This window comes from Rhamphochromis sp. 'chilingali' (assembly GCF_963969265.1).
Source record: "Rhamphochromis sp. 'chilingali' genome assembly, chromosome: 2".
In the NCBI taxonomy this organism is placed as follows: domain Eukaryota; kingdom Metazoa; phylum Chordata; class Actinopteri; order Cichliformes; family Cichlidae; genus Rhamphochromis; species Rhamphochromis sp. 'chilingali'.
The window spans coordinates 11,719,990-11,742,829 of NC_137930.1; the positions used below are offsets into that span (position 1 = coordinate 11,719,990).

The 22,840-nt window shown below is 41.1% G+C and overlaps 1 protein-coding gene and 1 long non-coding RNA gene across 2 annotated transcripts; both read right to left on the reverse strand.

The window, feature by feature from the left end:
- Nucleotides 1-7,055: 7,055 nt before the first annotated feature.
- LOC308390163 lies at nt 7,056-7,889 on the reverse strand. The gene is made up of 3 exons (XR_013970404.1): nt 7,808-7,889; nt 7,673-7,729; nt 7,056-7,240 (listed from the first exon to the last, which is right to left on the reverse strand). It is a non-coding gene; the product is annotated as an uncharacterized lncRNA (long non-coding RNA).
- A 5,066-nt stretch (nt 7,890-12,955) lies between these two features.
- LOC308392542 (histone-lysine N-methyltransferase set-1-like) lies at nt 12,956-16,449 on the reverse strand. Its single transcript, XM_080875612.1, has 6 exons — nt 16,340-16,449; nt 16,094-16,256; nt 15,783-15,975; nt 14,348-14,449; nt 13,398-13,469; nt 12,956-13,229 (listed from the first exon to the last, which is right to left on the reverse strand). The coding sequence occupies exons 1-6, from the start codon at nt 16,440-16,442 to the stop codon at nt 13,101-13,103; spliced, it is 762 nt and encodes a 253-aa protein (XP_080731738.1). The 5' UTR covers nt 16,443-16,449; the 3' UTR covers nt 12,956-13,100.
- Nucleotides 16,450-22,840: the final 6,391 nt, after the last annotated feature.

The following is a 22,840-nucleotide window of genomic DNA, read 5'->3' on the forward strand; positions in this document are numbered from 1 at the left end:
TTTTAAAGATATTAATGAAAATGTAAAGGTCAAAAGGTCAACCAGCCCCCCCACATTAATGGAATCGAACAAAATTGATGTCAAACGTTTGTGCTGGTTTGTGCTGCTATCATTTTAAAGATATTCAAGAAAATTTCTAGAGGTCATCAGAGGTCAACCAGCCCCCCCACATTAATGGAATCAAACAAAACTGGTGTCAATCAACTGTGCTACGTTTGTGCTGGTTTGTGCTGCAAAAATTTACGTTTGTGCTGCTATCATTTTAAAGAAATCCATACAAATTTCTAGAGGTTATCAGAGGTCAACCAGCCCCCCACATTAATGGAATCAAACAAAACTGGTGTCAATCAACTGTGCTACGTTTGTGCTGGTTTGTGCTGCCTCTGTTTTAAAGATATTAATGAAAATGTAAAGGTCAAAACTTCAACCAGCCCCCCCACATTAATGGGATCGAACAAAATTGATGTCAAACATTTGTGCTATGTTTGTGCTGCTAAAATTGTCGTTTGTGCTGCCTCTGTTTTAAAGATATTAATGAAAATGTAAAGGTCAAAAGGTCAACCAGCCCCCCCACATTAATGGAATCGAACAAAACTGGTGTCAATCAACTGTGCTACGTTTGTGCTGGTATGTGCTGCAAAAATTTACGTTTGTGCTGCTATCATTTTAAAGAAATCCATACAAATTTCTAGAGGTCATCAGAGGTCAACCAGCCCCCCAACATTAATGGAATCAAACAAAACTGGTGTCAATCAACTGTGCTACGTTTGTGCTGGTTTGTGCTGCCTCTGTTTTAAAGATATTAATGAAAATGTAAAGGTCAAAAGGTCAACCAGCCCCCCCACATTAATGGAATCGAACAAAACTGGTGTCAATCAACTGTGCTACGTTTGTGCTGGTATGTGCTGCAAAAATTTACGTTTGTGCTGCTATCATTTTAAAGAAATCCATACAAATTTCTAGAGGTCATCAGAGGTCAACCAGCCCCCCAACATTAATGGAATCAAACAAAACTGGTGTCAATCAACTGTGCTACGTTTGTGCTGGTTTGTGCTGCAAAAATTGTCATTTGTGCTGCATCTGTTTTAAAGATATTAATGAAAATGTAAAGGTCAAAAGGTCAACCAGCCCCCCCACAGTAATGGAATCGAATAAAAGCCTTCAGTTTTCAGGCCCCTCTTCTGTGGAACCAGCTTCCAGTTTGGATTCAGGAGACGGACACTATCTCTACTTTCAAGATTAGGCTTAAAACTTTCCTTTTTGCTAAAGCATATAGTTAGGGCTGGACCAGGTGACCCTGAATCCTCCCTTAGTTATGCTGCAATAGACGTAGGCTGCCGGGGGATTCCCATGATGCATTGAGTTTTTCCTTTCCAGTCACCTTTCTCACTCACTATGTGTTAACAGACCTCTCTGCATTGAATTATATCTGTTATTAACCTCTGGCTCTCTTCCACAGCATGTCTTTTATCCTGTCTTCCTTCTCTCACCCCAACCGGTCGCAGCAGATGGCCGCCCCTCCCTGAGCCTGGTTCTGCCGGAGGTTTCTTCCTGTTAAAAGGGAGTTTTTCCTTCCCACTGTTGCCAAAGTGCTTGCTCATAGGGGGTCATATGATTGTTGGGTTTTTCTCTGTATCTATGAAGCGCCTTGAGGCGACTTATGTTGTGATTTGGCGCTATATAAATAAAATTGAATTGAATTGAATGTTTCATTAGAGTGGGTGTGGCACACTTAATCAAAATGATTTGCCAGTGGGACTGTTTGAGAAAAAAGCCTCATCGGGTGAGGGATTTCTACGTGCGATCAATGGCACAACTTGTCAAGTCCCAATCCTTGGAAGAAGCAAAGGTCCTAATACGTAGCATTGCTATTGTGGCATTAAGTGAGACAGAAGGCTGTGACAGTTTTGGAAACCCCATTATGTCAGAAGTGTCCAAATCAAATCTGAAAAGAAAAATTGCAGATGAGACTATGTTTCTGATGATAAGGAAGAAGAAGACATTAGATTGGATCCATGCACAGAAATAAACACCGACTTAAGGCAGAGGGTGGCAGATATTTGTGAGGGGAGCAGGTGCCATGCTGAAGATCATGGTGATCGAGACAATATGCACTATCTACCTGAGCTCGTCCCACACCTAATTAGATTGGGAGGATACCTACCACTCTGGACTGGAGAAATGGTTCCCCTATTTCAGAGCGAAAAACTCACTGCAACTTCAGCTAATGTTGAAGCAGAGTTCAAGAACATTAAACATGGTCTGTTCAAGCATGAAAATCTCCCTATAAGGATAGATAAATTCATTGCATGTCATCTTGGTTTTATTGAAGGGAACATGCGGATCTGTTCTGCAAAACAAATACGAAAAGAAGCAGAGGTTGCCAGACAGGATGGTACAGTGAAGCGTCAGTATCCACACAAAGCCTTTGTGGAGTAGGAAGTGGATGATAACCCCTCTCAGGAGCCCAAAAGTGACACAGACATAGACATACAGGAAGGGCACGAAGTACTGCAGTGCGTTTCACGTTGATATCAGGCACCTCCTAAAAAGGGAAAAGAAAAGTTCATTTAACGCAAAGTTTTCAGGTGTCATTCTTTGGGGAGAATACATGTTTATGAAACTGCATGACATCAGACTCTACCAAATTTTGGAGACTTTTCTTTTAAGATACAACCTTTCTGTCTCTTGTGACAGAGAGTCTGTTTCTTAATCATTTGACAAAAACCCTACACAGTATTTTAAAATAGTGTTCTCCAGATCAGAGCTGTAATCTATATAGAACATGGGGTTCAAAGCAAGGAAAAATTGTGTGTTCATCAGTGAAACCTTTAATTTGTGTTAATTTTATCATTATCAATATATGAAATCTTCACCTTAAGGGACTTAATGAATGGTTTCTTCTAAAAATTAGAAATGATTGAGTCATTTCACATCATATGAAAATATTAATTTTTAATACAAATTTGGCCCTACAAAAATGGAAACTCAGTAACAAAGATGATGGAGATTCTCTAAACACGAGCGAATATCACAGTAAAATTGTTGATTGTGATTTACACATTGGATGTATCCTCAGTGATTTGGTACAATTATACAACATTTTATAAGAACTGAACAACTGATGAAACTAATTATAGGCCAATCTCCAACCTTCCTTTCATATCAAAAATCCTTGAAAGAGTAGTTGTCAAACAGCTAACAGATCATCTGCAGAGGAATGGTTTATTTGAAGAGTTTCAGTCAGGTTTCAGAGCTCATCACGGCACAGAAACAGCTTTAGTGAAGGTTACAAATGATCTTCTTATGGCCTCTGACAGTGGACTCATCTCTGTGCTTGTCCTGCTAGACCTTAGTGCAGCATTCGATACTGTCGACCATAATATCCTATTAGAGCGATTAGAACATGCTGTAGGTATTACAGGTACCTACAGCAGGTGTTACAAATATAGAAAAATGTTGTCGTAGTGAAATGCAAAGCACGAGCAGAGCAATTTCAGTTAGATTAAAGAGAATGAAACGTGTCTACTGCAGTGGTTTGTATCATATCTATCTAATAGACTCCAGTTTGTTCATGTAAATGGAGAGTCCTCTTCACACACTGAGGTTAATTATGGAGTTCCACAGGGTTCAGTGCTAGGACCAATTCTGTTTACATTATACATGCTTCCCTTAGGCAGCATCATTAGAAGACATAGCATACATTTTCACTGCTATGCAGATGACACCCAGCTCTATCTGTCCAAGCCAGATAACACACACCAATTACTTAAACTGCAGGAATGTCTTAAAGACATAAAGACCTGGATGGCCGCTAACTTTCTGCTTCTTAATTCAGATAAAACTGAGGTTATTGTACTCGGCCCTGAAAAGCCTAGAAATATGGTATCTAACCAGATTCTTACTCTGGATGGCATTACCTTGGCCTTCAGTAATGCTGTGAGGAACCTTGGAGTAATTTTTGACCAGGATATGTCCTTCAATGCACATATTAAACAAATATGTAAGACTGCGTTCTTCCATTTGCGCAATATCTCTAAAATTAGAAATATCCTGTCTCAGAGTGACGCTGAGAAACTAGTTCACGCATTTATTACTTCCAGGCTGGACTACTGTAATTCATTATTATCAGGATGTCCAAAAAACTCACTGAAAAGCCTTCAGCTAATCCAAAATGCTGCAGCAAGAGTACTGACAGGGACTAGAAAGAGAGAGCATATTTCTCCTGTTTTGGCTTCCCTTCATTGGCTTCCTGTTAAATCCAGAATTGAATTCAAACTCCTGCTCCTCACATACAAGGTCTTAAATAATCAGGCCCCATCTTATCTTAATGACCTTGTAGTACCATATCACCCTATTAGAGCACTTCGCTCTCGCTCTGCAGGCCTACTTGTTGTTCCTAGAGTATTTAAAAGTAGAATGTGAGGGAGAGCCTTCAGTTTTCAGGCCCCTCTTCTGTGGAACCAGCTTCCAGTTTGGATTCAGGAGACAGACACTATCTCTACTTTCAAGATTAGGCTTCAAACTTTCCTTTTTGCTAAAGCATATAGTTAGGGCTGGACCAGGTGACCCTGAATCCTCCCTTAGTTATGCTGCAATAGACATAGGCTGCCGGGGGATTCCCATGATGCATTGAGTTTTTCCTTTCCAGTCACCTTTCTCACTCACTATGTATTAACAGACCTCTCTGCATTGAATCATATCTGTTGTTAACCTCTGTCTCTCTTCCACAGCATGTCTTTTATCCTGTCTTCCTTCTCTCACCCCAACCGGTCGCAGCAGATGGCCGCCCCTCCCTGAGCCCTGTTCTGTGCTTTTTAACACAACAGCGCATTCGAAATCGAAGTTCTTGCCTGCAACATATTAATATACTTGCTTTTTTACGGAAAAAATAAACATAACGAAGGTTCCGTTTTACTTACAAGTTTCTCCAAATGTGCTCTCCAGTCGCTCGAGAAGGGCAGCCATATTGAACAGAATTTTCTGTCAACGTCGTTCAGGTTAGAGAGAAAACGTCATGACGTAGTTGACATACACATGCGGAGCTCGGAAAAAAAACATTTACTCAAAAATCATAATTAAGAAAGCAGTATTTACTCTTAACTTCTAAGCCATGTACAATTATAACTGTTTGAATCGTTAACAGAACAAAAGTTTTAAGTTGTTTCAACTTTGAGGAATTTCAATTGTTATATCCACAAACTTTATAAGTCAGGTAGACTGTTGGGGTTTACAGTGCAGTAAAACTTGGCAAAGGACAATACTGTGTCATGAACACCTGTGCCTTTGATGCCTTCTGTCAAAGTCTGTGCTGCGTTTACTGTGACAGTCGTACTGCTCAAAACATGTTGAATAGTTCAGAGGAGAACAAAGTATTCCAGCTTGTGAAATCCCTTGCTTCAAAGGGTGTCACTCAACATGCCTATTCATTGAGGGCAGAGGTGCTGAGCTCAATATTCTGCCCTGTTCAGTTGAAGACTGGTGTTCATCGTGTTGATGCACAGTGCCATGTGTCCACAGTAATTCAAAAAACAATGACGGAAAATCCAAGTGTTCACTTCACAAGACAGTGTTCCTCCCAGTACTGCAAACTTTACACACCAAACACAAGGCAAATACCTTTTGTTTCCATTGATCTGTCAGTCCTCTCAGCTTCTGGCATAGCTCACCTTCAGTCTGCTGTTGAACAAGGGCTCAACCTTCCAGCATCGCCATGCCTAAGACCAATCGAAAGTCCTGATGCATCTCCAACAGCATTTAAAACAGATTCATCAGGAAAGCAACTTTGCACAGGGACTGTTTGTCACAGTTTCACCCTGAGAGAGCTTGTATGGATTGTGTTAATGGAAAATTGTATTTAGTAGTCAGTATAATCTTTTAGTGATATAAGTTTGCATATGGTAGAATACTGCATGTAGTTATTTGTATTAGGAAATATTCAACCATGTATACTTAGAAGCATATAATTAATTGTGTGTGATCTTTAACAGGCTGCAAAGGCTTGGTGTGTATTCCACACTAGAATGCACACCCACATCCTGGGAGCACGAGAGAGGTCATACCTTCTCTTATTGTTTTATGGTAGGATTAACGTAGTTACATCTGTTTTAGTCTAAGTGCTTTAACTGCTTGACTTCCTCACCAATGTTATCTAGGGTGAGGGAGGTCTACCCTCTTCCTGACCAAGGATCTGCCTTTTATGACCCTTTGATCAGCAGGACACACACACACACACACACACACACACACACACACACACACACATACGGGTCTATGTGGTATGGAGGGACTATCCTACGTCAATCCGCCCGGTGGTGGTTTAAGTGGACTACCCTTTTCAATGGACTTAGAGCCAAGGGAGCGAGGTTAAAGTGTTCGAAAAAATCTGAAAAAAATTTGGGTCACTTCAGACCTCATACACTCCCTATAGAAGTCTAGATACACTGATACACACCAACCAGACTCTATTGTGTTTTCTGGAGACATTGTCCACTTGACAACAATGTGTTTTATGAGGTCCAAAAAAAACAATATTGGGTCTTTAAAGGGACAATGATGTAATATTTAAATAGCTCATCATTACCATGAATACACATCTGACAGGACACAGGATTACTGGAACATCATTTTATTAGTGTTCTTGGATCTGAACATTAATTTTAACCATAAATAAAAAAAGAAATCTATGGACAAAAATGCCCACGCTTCCCACAGAAATATAAAAATATAGAAAACAGAAAAATTAAAAACATTTAAAATGAATTTTAATAGTTTAAAGGTAAATATTAAGGGGAGAAAATATGCATTTATAATTTTTTATTTTAAATATAACCCGTCAAAAAAAACCCTAAATAAATTAAATGTAAAAATTATGAAATACAAACTGCTTCTGTATTTAACAAGAACTTTTTTTTCTTTAAACAGAACATCAGTGTTAACAACAATTGGCAATCTGACCAAGATGTAAAACCACATCTGGCTAAACAGTTATTTTAATTCATTTTTTTCTGCCTTTTTGCAGTTAATCCTCTGTTTCTTACAAAATCTCTTATGTTTTGAACTGTTCTTCCTGCCAACACCGGATCTTCTACCAATTTGCAATGACTGCATTCATTTTTGGTGGCTAGTTTCCCTTCGTTTATGTGGTCTTTAAAATGCCTCATCACTGCAGCAACCTCAGCCTTGGACCACATGTTTTTGGGAGCTCTTCGGGAATTGTGGGATTGAGCAGCATTTTTCTCTGGAAGATATATAAAGTAGTAGTAGTTAAAACAAACAAAAAACCAAACAAAAAAAACAAAAAACATTTGCTTGTTAAAAGAATGGATGCTACCCTGTACTAACTTCTGAAATGTGTTGCTACCATCAATATCAAAACGAGCTAAAATTCTCTTTGAAAATTTATCAAATTTCTAAAATGAGACAACATTTAGTGTTCCGCTGTGAATAAAAGACTGAATAAAAAGTTGAATAAAAGTCTCTTGATGCATGCTCAATCATCCAGGTAAGTAAATCCCAAAACGTTGATTCTGTTAATCTGGACGTAGCGTTTTCAGTTGGAGAAACATTTTGTCACTCATCCAAGTGACTTTTTGCCACCACTCTGCAGTTTGCCATATGTTGCAAAGTGATGAAACAATAATAAGCTTAGAGAACCAACTGCACCCCTTACCTTCAGAGGGAGCAGCAGTCTCACTTGCTGCAGGCATTGTGAGTGGTCCTTCATCTGCTGATTACACAATTTGATTAAGTTTTAATATTTGTAACAAACATTTTATCCACAGAAACCAAGCTAGTGGTAACTTACCACAATCTACAGTGTCTTGGAGCTGCGCTGTGTTTGTGGAATCAGCTACTGCATGTACAGGCTCACTGGTGCCACACGCCGACATTGTGAGTGCTGTGTCATCATCATCTGATTCACTCTCACTGTCCTTTGTTTCAGCATCACTTAATGCAATTTCATCTGAGAAATTGTGGGGGGGGAAAAAACAAAACAAAAAAAACAAACAAACACAACCCCCCCAAAAACCTCACATTAACAACGAGATATGACAAAATACAGAACAAATACTGGAAATTATAGTACATAGTTTTACTATTTAAGGCCACCACTCTGCAGTTTGCCAAATGTTGCAAAGTGATGAAACAATAGACTTCAAGAACCTTAAATCATGGACATTTAACAGAATGGTCTGTGCTTTTAGGTTTTAATTCTGTTGATAAAGCATAATATTCAACTACTGCCCTAATATTTGCTCCTTTCAATACAAACCTTCTATTTTGATCTCATCCAGTGATTTCCCCTGGATCTGGGAAAGATGTCCTTTTTCCAGTGTTAAAAGCAGTTTGGAAATCTTGGCCAGCTGTGTTGTGGGAACTGGTAATCTGTAGAATTCGCGGTGAACGCGGATATCATGACCCAGGAAATCTGCAACCTGATCAAGTTCGTTGTTTTTCAAATTAAGGACTTGTGAGAGTGTGGCAACATGTTTTCTGAGCTGTGTCGATCTTAGATACTCAGGCTGCTTTGCTCCACACTGGTGTGCATGAACACGCAAGGAGTCCATTCCTCTGTAATGACTCATTGATCGGGGTCTTGCAAAGAGGTAGATATTAGTGGCACAAATACCACAGTCAGGCCTCCTACTAACCAGTAGTGACAGAGCATCCAGCATGCTTGGTGTTAGCAGAACTGGAACATTTCTGTCCCTTTTTCCCATTATTTCTATTCTACAGAAATAGTTACAGAGTCTCTGTTCCATTTCTGAGAGCCCCATGGCAACATCTGTGTGGAGTGCTGTTTTGTCTCTTTCAAGAAAACTTTTGAGGCGCATCTTTGAAACCTCTCCAGAACGTCTTCGGTTGAACACAATGATTTGTGAGAGTGTAACTTGTGCAAGTTGGGCATAATTCTGAGCTGTGGCTTCGTTCTCCAAGCTGCAAAAGGCACTTTCTGCAGATTTTTGAAGGTAGTGATGGAGAATCCGAACATCTTCTGTAAAGGGCAATGTTGATGGCTTGTTAAACTTTGCCTCACTCAATGTGTTCAAGGCACGGTGAGACACCATCTCGGACCATTTGGAGACATACAACTTCTTGAACGCATCAGTGGACTTGATTAGGGCTTCATCCTCTGTCATGAGGGCACGACAATGGATAATGTCAGACATTTTATGCAGTGTATGTCCCAGTTTCAGCGCAAGGCTTGGAGTTTTGTATGACAGTGTCTCTTCATCAAAACCTGAAACTTTCTTTACTGCTTGCACAACTCTCTGGAAATTAGCAGGCTTAATAGCTTCTTCCATGTTATGCACTGAGAATTCTGTGCGCAGACACAACAACAAACGTCCCGCTTCACGAAGCTTCTGTCGTATATAATCATACTTTGTAGGGTCTTGTCCATGTTTATTGTAGAGGGACTGGGCAAACTGAATAACAGTAAAGTCATTTCGCACAGCTGAGGCAATCTCATCTTGTTTCATAACAGCAAGAACCTTCCAGACTCCACTTGACACCTGCGGATAACACTGAGACTCCAGAGTTAAAGCCAGGCCGAGTACTTTGGTTCTTCCAGGTTCTTTATCCGTGTCATCTTTTGGTTTGTTCGGACATCTGCGGACATGTCTCCAAAGATCCTTGCGAACATACATCCCTTGACAATAAAAGCAATGAGCGAACTTTCCCTCTACTGCTTTAATCTTGGGTCTTCTCTTCACTTTCAGTGGTCCCACTCCACCATGCAAAACTGCAGCATTATGCTTAAAATTTCCCTTATTTCTCAATTTCTCTAACAGACTTTTACGCTCGTTTGAGTCTCTAGGCAGGGAAAATGCATGCACAACATCAGGAGCCGTTTTGTGCGTTTTCAGGTGGCGGGAAATTTTAGCTTGTGGTTTGCCACAAAAATAGCAGTAATTTCTTTTACTTAAAGTCATTTTTTCTGATTCAGTTTCGCAAAGCTCATTTTTATCTTGTGGCTTGTCCTTTGTCAAGTTGTGGATTAAATTCATTGAATCTGATTGTTCATGCGCTTTGGAGATGTCATTTTGGCATAGCAGACCTTTTGATGTGCTTGGCAATAATGAGATGTCTTCATCTGAATCTTCATCATATGACTCTGAATCTGGCACATATTCTTCTTCTGATATGCTGTGGTTGCCATCATCATCGCTTGATATTTGATCCAGAACTGAATGTGGCAATCCATCCTCCCCTGAATATTCAGAAATTTCTTCTTTCTGGAATGTAAGAACAAAAGTTATTTTAATTGATCAATACTTTAGACAGGTAAAAAATAAACTGAAAAACAAAGTCAAGCCAAATATGAATGGGATACACACCTGTGTTGACTGGTGGCAATTCTGATTTGCCAATTTTGTAAGGCAAGATTTGTGCCAGACCCCTAAACAAACTGAAACACATTTTGATAGACTTAATTTAGCTTTGCAGTTCTATTTAAGTGAAGTAGTTTTTTGTCAAAGCATTGCAGTAATGTCAAATGCTGAAAAAAAACAAAAAACCAAACTGTTCACACTTAAGGATATTTTAATGACTACACATACACTGCTAATCCCCCCCCCCCCCCCCCCCCCAAAAAAAGGACATCCCAGATGTGAATGAAGGAATTATTCTTATTAAATACTTTGTTCTTTAGGTAGTTGAATGGCATGAAAGTGTGTAGTTGAATGTGTGTGGCCTCCAGATGCCTGTATGACTTCCCTACAATGCCTGGGCATGCACGGGATGAGGTGGCGGATGGTCTCCTGAAGGATCTCCTCCAAGACCTGGACTAAAGCATCTGCCAACCCCTGGACAGTTTGTGGTGGATGGAGTGAGACATGATTTAGGTCTGGGGAACAGGCGGGCCAGTCCATAGCATCAATGCCTTTGTCATGGAGGAACTGCTGACATACTCCAGCCACATGAGGTCCAGTGTCGTCTCGCATTAGGTGGACCCCAGGGTCAAACGCACCAGCATGTGGTCTCACAAAGGGTCCGAGGACCTCATCTTGTTACCCAATGACAGTCAGGCTCTCTGGCAGGTACAGAAATGCCACCCCTCACCATTACTGACCCACTGCCAATATGATCATGCTGGAGGATGTTGCAGGCAGCAGAACGTTCCCCACGGCATCTCCAGACTGTCACGTGCTCAGTTTGAACCTCCTTTCAGCTGTGAGGAGCATAGGGTGCCCGTGCCGAAGTTGCCAAACTTTGTGTTTTCTGGCAAATGCCAAGCATCCTGCATGGTGTTGGGCTGCAAGCTCAATCCCCACCTGTGGACGCTGGACCCTCAAGCCACCCTCATGAAGTCAGTTTCTGACCATTTGAGCAGACAGATGCACATTTGTGGCCTGTTTGAGGTCATTTTGCAGGGCTCCTCTTGTTCCTCCTTGCACAAAGGTGGAGGTAGCGGTCCTGCTGCTGGGTTGTTGCCCTCCTATGGCCTACTCCACATCCAGGTAGCACCTCCATGCTCTGGACACTACACTAACAGACACAGCAAACCTTCTTGCCACAGCTCACATTGATGTGCTACGCTAGATGAGCTGCACTACCTGAGCCACTTGTGTGGGTTGTAGACCGTCTCATGCTACCACTAAAATGAAATCACCGCCAGCATTCAAAAGTGACCATAACATCAACCAGAAAGCATAGGTGCTGAGAAGTGGTCTGTGGTCACCACCTGCAGAACCAGTCCTTTATTATGGTGAATTGACTATAATTTCCACTTGTTGTCTACTCTATTTGCAAAACAGCATGTGAAACTGGTTGTCAGTGTTACTTCCTAAGTGAACAGTTTGATTTCACAGAAGTGTGTTCTGACTTGGAGTAACATCGCATTGTTTAAGTGTTCCCTTTATTATTTTGAGCAGTTTATGTTATGGAATGGGGAATTGAGGACAATCCCAAGTATACCATTTTTACAAGGTCCTGCACCAATGAGGTAATACTACATTTCTTTAATTAGACGTGACCACCCATTAATTAAAAAGGGAGCAGTGTTCATTTCAGCTAGTCTTAACTTGTTGAACTCTATTAATGCTTTTTACTATACACTGTACCTATTCACTAAATGTCTCACCTTTGCACTTATAGCCAAGCCACTTGAGGGAGGAAACCGGTCCCACACACTGAATGCACTTGTCCAAAGATGATATTGTTGTGCACACCAGACGATGATTGTGAAACTGTTAGCAAAATATTGCAACATTTATTTGTTTTGGACAGTTGGAAAGGTGAGGTGTTTTCAATTCAGTTGCAGATATCAACTAATAAACTTCGTCCATGTAAATCACATCACACCCAGGTGACTGCCAAACACACACACACACAGCATCCATAAAGAATGATGTGTGTGTGTGTTGGGGGGGGGGGGGGTATTTTTTCTTCTGAAAAAAATACTGGCTACAATAATTAACAACTGATTCCTTTGCAATCATCCATCCTCTTCCACTTATCCTTATCAGGATTGTGGGGTAGCAAGCAGGTTTGGGGCCTATACCAGCTACCATAGGGCAGTACAACCTGGACAGATCACCAGTCTAACATGGAAGGACAAGCATTTGCATTCACACCAAAGGGCAGTTTTGAATCACCAGTTAACCTAACCCCATAAGCTACATCTTTGGACTGTGGGAAGAAGCCAGAGTACACAGCCAGAGAGAACCCATGCACTACAGCAGTAAAAAGTGCCTAAAACAAATTAAGAAGTTGTATAGTACTATCTATCTTAATGTTCAAGCCTGAGTTTCAAACCATTTCAACATAGAAACAAAGCACATGTAGTCAGTTCTGCATGCTGTAGGTCAAACTGTCAAAAAATACAAGAAGACCCCTCCTAAAACCAGAGTGATGTCACCATGAAGCAAACTTTGACGGAGTCTCCCAATAACAGTGTGGTCCTCCTAAGTCACATTTGGGTGGTTAACACACACACACACACACACACTCAGATGTTATCCAGACTTGCACTTTGAAACAATGAAAAGGACCTACAAGCCACGGTCCATGTAAATCACATCACACCCAGGTGACTGCCAAACACACACACACAGCATCCATAAAGAATGATGATAGATTAAATTATTAGTTCATTAAGTGGTACACTGGATTATATTTACCCTTTCAGGCTCTGGATGTTTCAGGTCCAGATCATTGTTTGGAAAGCTGTTTGGTTGCGGCTTTAGGCAGCTCACAGTCTTCTGAATCTGGCTGGTCTCAGTCTTCGTGTGTAACAGATAGAAAATGAAGACAAAAGAACAGTAATCTGACAGTTACTAAAAATGCATCACTCAAGAGGATGAATAAACCATTTCACTATCGGCAAATAGCGTAAGGTACACATCGTGCATGAGAAACATTCATTAAAATCTGTCCTAGGTCAATGTTACCTCTTCAAAATCTTGCACTGAAGAAGAATGCATGGCTTCTGAGCCTTGCTGAGGCATTTCTTCATCAAGATCCTGCAACAAAGAAAAGATGGCACAAAGATTAGACCAAGTGCTCTTCTTGCAACTGGGCAGGCCTGTGCTTCTGTTTTTAATTTGCATGTGTGTGTGTGTGTGTGTGTGTTGGGGGGGGGGGCTTTCCACTCAAGAAATGTTTTCTTCTGAAAAAAATACTGGCTACAATAATTAACAACTGATTCCTTTGCAATCATCCATCCTCTTCCACTTATCCTTATCAGGATTGTGGGGTAGCAAGCAGGTTTGGGGCCTATACCAGCTACCATAGGGCAGTACAACCTGGACAGATCACCAGTCTAACATGGAAGGACAAGCATTTGCATTCACACCAAAGGGCAGTTTTGAATCACCAGTTAACCTAACCCCATAAGCTACATCTTTGGACTGTGGGAAGAAGCCAGAGTACACAGCCAGAGAGAACCCATGCACTACAGCAGTAAAAAGTGCCTAAAACAAGTTAAGAAGTTGTATAGTACTATCTATCTTAATGTTCAAGCCTGAGTTTCAAACCATTTCAACATAGAAACAAAGCACATGTAGTCAGTTCTGCATGCTGTAGGTCAAACTGTCAAAAAATACAAGAAGACCCCTCCTAAAACCAGAGTGATGTCACCATGAAGCAAACTTTGACGGAGTCTCCCAATAACAGTGTGGTCCTCCTAAGTCACATTTGGGTGGTTAACACACACACACACACACACACTCAGATGTTATCCAGACTTGCACTTTGAAACAATGAAAAGGACCTACAAGCCACGGTCCATGTAAATCACATCACACCCAGGTGACTGCCAAACACACACACACAGCATCCATAAAGAATGATGATAGATTAAATTATTAGTTCATTAAGTGGTACACTGGATTATATTTACCCTTTCAGGCTCTGGATGTTTCAGGTCCAGATCATTGTTTGGAAAGCTGTTTGGTTGCGGCTTTAGGCAGCTCACAGTCTTCTGAATCTGGCTGGTCTCAATCTTCGTGTGTAACAGATAGAAAATGAATATACAGTGCATTTTTGAAGAGGCTTTTGAAACATTAAATAAACTGTATGAGAAAGATAAGTTTCAAGCTAATGTCTTTAAAATATTCACTGTCATGTATAGAGAATTTAAGTCCCTATGATTAAGAGACAAATAGTCAGTGTGATTTCTTTATTTTTTAAGCCATTGCTAAAGGAGTAAAACAATCACCTGTAGCAGCAACGAACTGTCACTAGGGCCCATTTATCTTCGAGGGCCAAAATTTAAAATGAATCTAACTAAAGAGGCTACACAGCAAAATCTCCAGTGTTAAATTAACACTAGAGAGTGTCTATATGGGTCCACACAACACTGTTGAGTGTTAAATTAACACTTTTAACAGTGTTATATGTTTAAAAGTAACCTAGTCAGTTTTGAAGATTAACAGTGGCTAACACTGAGCAGTGCTGATTTTCTAACACTGGAATATTTCTAACATTTTGAGTTATTTTCCAGTGTTAGAAAATCAGCACTGCTCAGTGTTAGCCATTGTTAATCTTCAAAACTGACTAGGTTACTTTTAAACATATAACACTGTCAAAAGTGTTAATTTAACACTCAACAGTGTTGTATTTAACACTGTCTATAAGGGTCCACACAGTGGACCCTTATAGACACTCTCCAGTGTTAATTTAACACTGGAGATTTTGCTGTGTAGAATCACATTAAACATCAATCACTGTTAAAATTTAGAAACCGAAAGCCATTTTTTATTTCTGCATACCTGCTGATATTTTTTTAGTGCTTTTAGAGGGCTTTGATGTGGCAGCCATCACAATTGCCTGTTTTCCATTAGTACCTACCCCTGTTTTTCCAGTAGGTTATAGTACCATGTAGTTTTTCAGTAACTACTGCACCAAGGTTCCAAGTGATCCAAAGTGATCAGAAAATTTGACATAGACTGAATGCCACCAGGTGGCTGGTCAATGGTGTCACTCGATAAGTTATGAGTGCGCCTCCTTCGTGAAAATCCAAGCCATCATTTTTGAAACTCTGAAATGTTTGAAATAGCGACCAAAATTAACAGCGTGATCCCTGAATTGAACACTAAAGTATAGACTGAGCAGCAGGCATTTTGTCACCTTGACGTCCATGCTTGCTGTGGCATTTATATCACTGGATGCTCGGCTGCATTGCTATAGTGACCCCAGGCACAGTAGGTGATACTCAATTTCAGTGAAAAACTAGATGCCCTAAGTCACGTTAAGCCAATTTGAGTAGGTACAAATGTAAAAATGGCTTACGGTATGCAATTTATCAGTTCCAAAAAGTACAATTGTAGAAATACCTTGCATCTCCAGAGCCAATCCGAGTCACCATAATTATAGTCTATTTCTTCGCCTGGACTTATGTCTCTGCTTGCAAATAAGCATAGATGGGGCTTTCCATTGATATTTAATATTTTCATCTTAGCACTTGGACTGATGTGGTTGTCGTTGACAAGTCTGCCTAATGACCCATCTTCTTGAGATGCATCCACACTGTGGGGTTAGGCAAAAAAGTATTAGCTTAACTAGTTAGTTAGGAAGCTTTTTTTTTCATAAATCAAAAGCAATGTGTCATTTAATCTTAATCAAACTACACTGATATAATACGCACCACCAGAGTTTTCCATCAAACTTGAATTCAAACATGAACACCTTCAGGCTGTCATGATAAACTCTGTGTCTCCGCTCACATTCTTCTTTTGTTATGAGTTTACCTCTGTATTCCAAAAGGAAGTCTCCTTTTTGGAATGGAACAGTCGTGAAAATGCCCCGACCTGAATTGCAGAGGCATACCAAGTGAGTGACAAAAGACAAAGTGACAAACTCCAAATCTAATCCAAACTAAAGACCAACTTACCTTTGAAGGCATTTATGTAGTGGATATCAAGTCCCAGTTTGTCCCTTCCAGCAGAAACATGACAGACTGCATCCTCCCGTGGAGGAATGCGTCTCCTTCGCATGTTCTCCTGTACGTTTTGATTGGCTGTATTACCAAAGCATATAAAGTATTACGATTAACGTCATCATTGTCATCATCATCAGTAGTAGCAAAACTAGCAGTAGTGTAGTTTACAGCATAAACACAGCTGACTTATTCATAGTCCTAATTTATGCCTTCTTTTAAAATGTTAAAGGCCTAGTACTCAAAATGGCGACATGTGACATTTCTGTAATGGCGACTGCAGAGAGTGATACAAGTACTGAGAAAGCTTAGGCATCAAAACTGTAAGAAGTTTTTTCTTCAGGCATATAAATAAATACACGACTAAATACACTTATACCCTTGCTTTTATTTTAGGGCTGTCAGCAGAATGGACAGACATTGGACAAACTGCCCGAAATTAGCTAACAGCGACATCAGGGATTTTGACTCAGACTGCGCTGGTTTAATTGTTAATCGCGTTAGTCGCGATGTCGGCATTAACACGTTTAAGCCACAATAATGCTTTAACACCGAGTAAATCCTAACACGGGTTAGCCCGCTTTATCGCGTTGACGCGGTTAGTCGTCAGCCCTATTTTATTTACTCAATGACAAACGCTGGGGCCGTTTTACTTCTTCAAAGACTCACTAACAGTCCATAAAGCATAAATTAAACCAGTTTAATATAGGCCTGTGCACCTATAATTTCATATAGTATTAAAGTCATGGTGCATTTTACATTAAAAAAGGCTTACCTTTGTGTTTTTAATCCGTCTTCGTATTGCCGTCGACATACACTTGTTAAAGGGCACATTTACAAGTCATGTTTTAGGGGGACACATGAATACACAGCAAAAAGTCGAAATGTCCCCGGAGCCCAGGTACAGCGCAGGTCAAATGTCAATCCATACCACATAGACGCACTCACACACACACACACACACACACACACACACACACACACACACACACACACACACACACACACACACACACACACACACACACACACACATACGTTCAATGGAGTATAAAATAAAGACCAGGGCAGTTCCTCACCTGAGTCTCTCAGTAGGGAGCTGCCCTTGCTAGCAAGAACTCTGTGTGTTTCTCTTCTCTGAGTCTTTACTGAAGAAGTGTTTTAGAATATTTTCCCTAACAGATTGACACAGACCTTGGAAAATGCTCTACAGAAACTCTGGAGCACAGTTTTCACAGTCCAAAAAGGTTTTTGCTTACTGAATTCCCATCCACTCTGCTACTTCAAGGAGAGAAATTCACACTGAAAGCAGTCATTACATTTCAGGAGGGCCCAACACCAGAAACACTCGGGCATTATATGACATTCTGTAACAGGACCCCGTACATCTGGGAGATGTATGATGACCTAAGAAAGGATGTAACCATAGCATCTGAAAACACCAGCGTATGTTCGCACGCTGTGCTCTACACAAAGAAATGATGGCAAGATCTCATGAAAGAAAGTCCTTTTCTAGTTTGTGAGTTAGATGATGGAAATAGCTGTTATTTTTCAGTTATTGTATTAGACTTGTGAGGCTCAGACAGTTCAATGTATTTACCTTTTCTAACAGGAAACATATATACTACATTGTTCTCGTAGTTTTGTATTTTGTTACCAGCAAATAAAGTTTTTTCTCTAACCGAATGCATTAATTATTTTAAATGCTATATTTAACCTAGTTTTTAAATAAGTTATTGCAGTTTGATTACTAGGTTTAAGAGTGTGATCATAAGAAAAAATATCCAATGCTGGTTAATATCTCTCAATTTCTTTACGGTAAAGAAAGTGGCTGGTTGAGCTTTAGAAACTTTTGGTAATATCTTTAAAATGAAAGCGGCACAAACGACAATTTTAGCAGCACAAACCAGCACAAACGTAGCACAAACGTTTGACACCAGTTTTGTTTGATTCCATTACTGTGGGGGGGCTGGTTGACCTCTGATGACCTCTAGAAATTTTTATCAATATCTTTAAAATGAAAGCGGCACAAATGACAATTTTAGCAGCACAAACCAGCACAAACGTAGCACAAACATTTGACATCAATTTTGTTCGATTCCATTAATGTGGGGGGGCTGGTTGACCTTTTGACCTTTACATTTTCATTAATATCTTTAAAATGAAAGCGGCACAAACGACAATTTTAGCAGCACAAACGTAGCACAAACGTTTGATACCACTTTTGTTGGATTTGGGTAATGTGGGGGGGCTGGTTGACCTCTGATGACCTCTAGAAATTTTGATTAATATCTTTAAAATGATAGTAGCAGAAATGAAAATTTTTGCAGCACAAACCAGCACAAACGTAGCACACACGTTTGATACCACTTTTGTTGGATTTGAAGAAGGTGGGGGGCCAACTTCACTCACATGACTTTTCTGTTCATTTTAAGCAGCAGAAGTGAGGCGCATGTCTGTGTGCGTGTGTATGGAGCCATTGGGTGCAGTCACTATAGCAACCAGGCTCACACCTGCCTGCTTAACTAGCTCTGTCTCTCACTCTGCCAAGATTCATCTTAAACACTTCTCTTTCAACTGCTGCTGTGTCCTCAGTGTTTGCTCTACAGGTATGATTTTACCCTCAAAACGTTGCCATCGTTGTTCTCTTTCCAGCACCTTGTCTTTCAAAGCTCAGACATTTAAAATTTTTAAACTGTGTGGATCCAAGTGGAGGGATCACATTTTAGTCATTCAGTGACTCAAAGAATATGAACTTTTAATATTCATTCAGAGGTTTTCTGACTCTAAATTTTCTTTTCTCATTTCTAAGGTTTTTCTAATTTACAATTAAAACATTTTCAGCTTTTTTCCAACTTCTTCTTCTGTGTAAACGTCAGCTTTTAGCACTTCAGCACTTTTGTTTTCAGATTAAATTCTTTTTCTTTTTTTCTCATTCAAACTTTTTAACTTAAAATTCAGCAATTAATTCATTTCAATGCATACATTCAGATTCAAGCATTCACACTGCAGTTTCTTCAGAAAATGCACTTTCTAGTTGACAACTAGAATACATACTTACATCATGTATGGACCAATGAAGAGGAAGCCATGAATCAAGCCAAAGTTAGAAACTTAAGAAAACTTTTTTTTTCCTTTTCTTTTTTTTTACCAATGTTTGTAATTAGGGTGTAGATAGGTACACAAAGCTACATCATCTGGGGCTGGAAAAGAAAAGCAGCACTGAGGTGCTGAAAGATGCAGTTCCAATAGTGGCCACTTGAGGCTGGGAATCATGGGTGTCCCATGTTAAAATGTCCAACTTTAAACATGGATAGTTTCTGTCTATGATAACTGAACTCTTTCTCAGAACTAAACTGCTTCAGTTTTGCTGAGGCTTAAAGTTTGGGTGCATGTCCTCTTTGATGAACTCTTTGGCTTCCACTAATACACTGTGGCTGAACTGAACCTCTCAACTGTGTTTGTGCTCATGGTGCCTTTTGGAGTATTTTTTTTTAATGACAAATAGTCTGGCCTGCTAACTGCTACAAACCATCCACAAACCATCCACTTCAGTTTTGCTGAGTAAAATGCTAGTATTTTATTCATCTGTTTCTTTGCTTTAAAAGAGTCTTCACGTTACATCAGAGCTACTGGGACATGCACACATGAAAGTCAAAACAGTAGTGCAGTCCTTTGCTCTCCAGTCATCTTATGAACGTCTTTGAGTTTAGCCAAAATGCCGGATAGCTGCTGCCTTTTCGTGTTTCTTTACAGCAGCCAGAAGGGCGTAGAATATGGCACCAACATGTGAACACACCCCTCCTGACCCTGCCTTACAGGTCAAATCACGCCAATCCCTGCATTTCCACAGTAACCTAGTCTGTCAATGGAGGCTCATTTAAACTGTAGGACTGATTCACTGTAAAATTCCAAGTCAACAAAATATAAGATTTACACGTGATCATTCATTTCAGCAAACAACAATTTCTTGTTCTTCACCTCTCTGATGACAACCATATTTACCCATCCAGATCGAAAACGCATGTAGATGTCCGTACTTTGAAAGCTTTGACCTTGGTACCAGTGTAAGGTGATCGAGCCATATAAGACACCACCGAACTGGAGCTCTGGGAGAGACATTGATTTAATTTAAATGTAGATAAAGCTGCCAGCGAAAAGTATGGCTCACAAGTCCCAAAATTCATAGTTTCTCTGAATGCAGCTTGCTAACGTTAGCCCAGATTTGTGACTCCAAAAATCCAACATGGCCATGTTGTTTTCTTTGCAGGGTCCTGAAATCAGTGTGGGATGTCCATGTGGCTACAAACACATCATAGTCTATGAATGATAGAAAATAAAATCTAAACCATAGCAACATTACATTACACCTGTGATATCTTTAGCATTGAAGGTGTCTTTATTTGGTATTCAGTAAATGTATCTCCTCATCTTTGTTAATGCTAAATTTTTTTTAACTACCATTTGTTGTTACCATGGCAATGATTCCCTTCAATAAAGATTGTTGTTGTTGTTGATGTTGTTGGCATCATCCAGCACCACAGGCCCTGGTGTGCTGATGATGGCCTAACAGGAAGCACTGTCCCTGATGTAAAGTATATGGCCTCAGCCAACAACAGTGGCCCTGCTGAAATGTGGATGGTATCATCGAGTAGCACAGGCCCTGGTGTAATGTGGATGGAATCATCCAACAGTACAGTCCCTGGTGTGGTGAAGATCGCCTCACAGGAAGCAGTGTCCCTGATGTAAAGTGTATGGCCTTAGCCAACCACAATGGCCCTGGTGAAATGTGGATGGTATAGGCCAGCACAACAGGGCATGTTGTAATGTGAATGTCCTCACCAGTAGACCAGGCCCTTGTGTACTGTGGATCGCATCAGCCAGCAACACAAGCCCTGGTGAAATGTGGATGGTATCAACGAGTAGCACAGGCCCTGGTATAATGTGGATGGCCTCATCCAGCAACACCACAGGCCCTGGTGAAATGTGGTTGTTTTCGGCCAGCAACACAGGCCTTTGGGTAATTTGGATGGCAAGCAGCACAGGCCCTGGTCTGGTGAAGATGGCCTCACAGGAATCACTGGACCTGGTGTATTTTCGATGTCATCAGCAAGCAGCACAGACCCTGGTCTAGTGAAGATGGCCTCACAGAAATCTTTGGCCCTGGTGTATTGTGGATGGCATCAGCCATCAACACAGGCCCTCGTGAAATATAGGTGGCCTCAGCCAGCAACACAGTCCCTGGTCTAATGTTAATGTCCTCAGCCAACACCATTGGCCATGGTGTAATGTGGATGGTATTGGCTAGCACCACAGGCCCTTGTATAACGTGAATGGCCTCATCCAAAAACACTGGCCCTGGTGAAATGTGGATGGTATCGGCCAGCACCACAGGCCCTGGTGTAATGTGAATGTCCTCAGCCAGTAGCACAGGCCCTGGTGTAATGTAAATGTCCTCAGCCAGTAGCACAGGCCCTGTTGTGATGTGGATGGCCTCATCTAACAACTCTGTCGCTGGTGAAATATGGATGGTATTGGTCAGCACCACACACCCTGGTGAAATGTGCATGATATCGGTCAGCACCACAGGCCCAGGTGTAATGTGGATGGCATCAACGAGCAGCAGAGGCCCTGGTGTGGTGAAGATGGCCTCACAGGAAGCACTGTCCCTTGTGTAATGTGTATGGCCTCAGCCAACAACAGTGGCCCTGGTGAAATGTGGATTATATTGGCCTGCACCACAGGCCCTGGTGTAATGTGAATATCCTCAGCCAGTAGTAAAGGCCCTTGTGTTTTGTGGAACGCATCAGCCAGCAACACAATCCCTGGTGAAATGTGGATGGCCTCATCCAGCACCACACGCCCTGGTTTGGTGATGATTGCCACACAGGAAGAACTGTACCTGGTGTAATGAGGATGGCCTCATCCAACAGTACAGGCCCTAGTGTTGTGAAGATGGCCTCACAGGAAGCACAGGCCATGGTGTAATGTGGATGGCCTCAGACAGCAGCCAGGCCCTGGTGAAATGTAGATGGCCACAGCCGGCAACATGCGCTCTGGTGAAATGTAGTCTGCCTCAGCCAGTAGCACAGGCCCTGTTGTGGTGAAGATGGCCTCACAGGAAGCACTGTCCCTGGTGTAATGTGTATTTCCTCAGGCAACAACACTGGCCCTGGTGAAATGTGGATGGTATTGACCAACACCACAGGCCCTGGCGTAATGTGAATGTCCTCTGCCAACACCACTGGCCCTGGTGTAATGGGGATGGCATCAGCCAGTAGCACAGGCCCTTGTGTATTGTGGATCGCATCAGCCAGCAACACAAGCCCTCGTGAAATATAGGTGGCCTCAGACAGCAGCTGCTGTCGTGAAGTGGGCCTCAGAGGGAGCACTAGCTATGGTATAATGTGGATGGCCTCATTCAGTCGCACAGGCCCTGTTGTAATGTGGATGGCC

What these genes read in the sequence shown, in the direction of transcription:
- LOC308392542 (XM_080875612.1), bottom strand. Translation starts at nt 16,442, where the DNA reads ATGCGAAGGAGACGCATTCCTCCACGGGAGGATGCAGTCTGTCATGTT. An exon ending in TTTGATGGAAAACTCTGGTG is followed by an intron (nt 15,976 to 16,093) that starts GTGCGTATTATA and finishes CTAACCCCACAG; the next exon opens with TGTGGATGCATCTCAAGAAG. An exon ending in ATTGGCTCTGGAGATGCAAG is followed by an intron (nt 14,450 to 15,782) that starts GTATTTCTACAA and finishes TTACACACGAAG; the next exon opens with ATTGAGACCAGCCAGATTCA.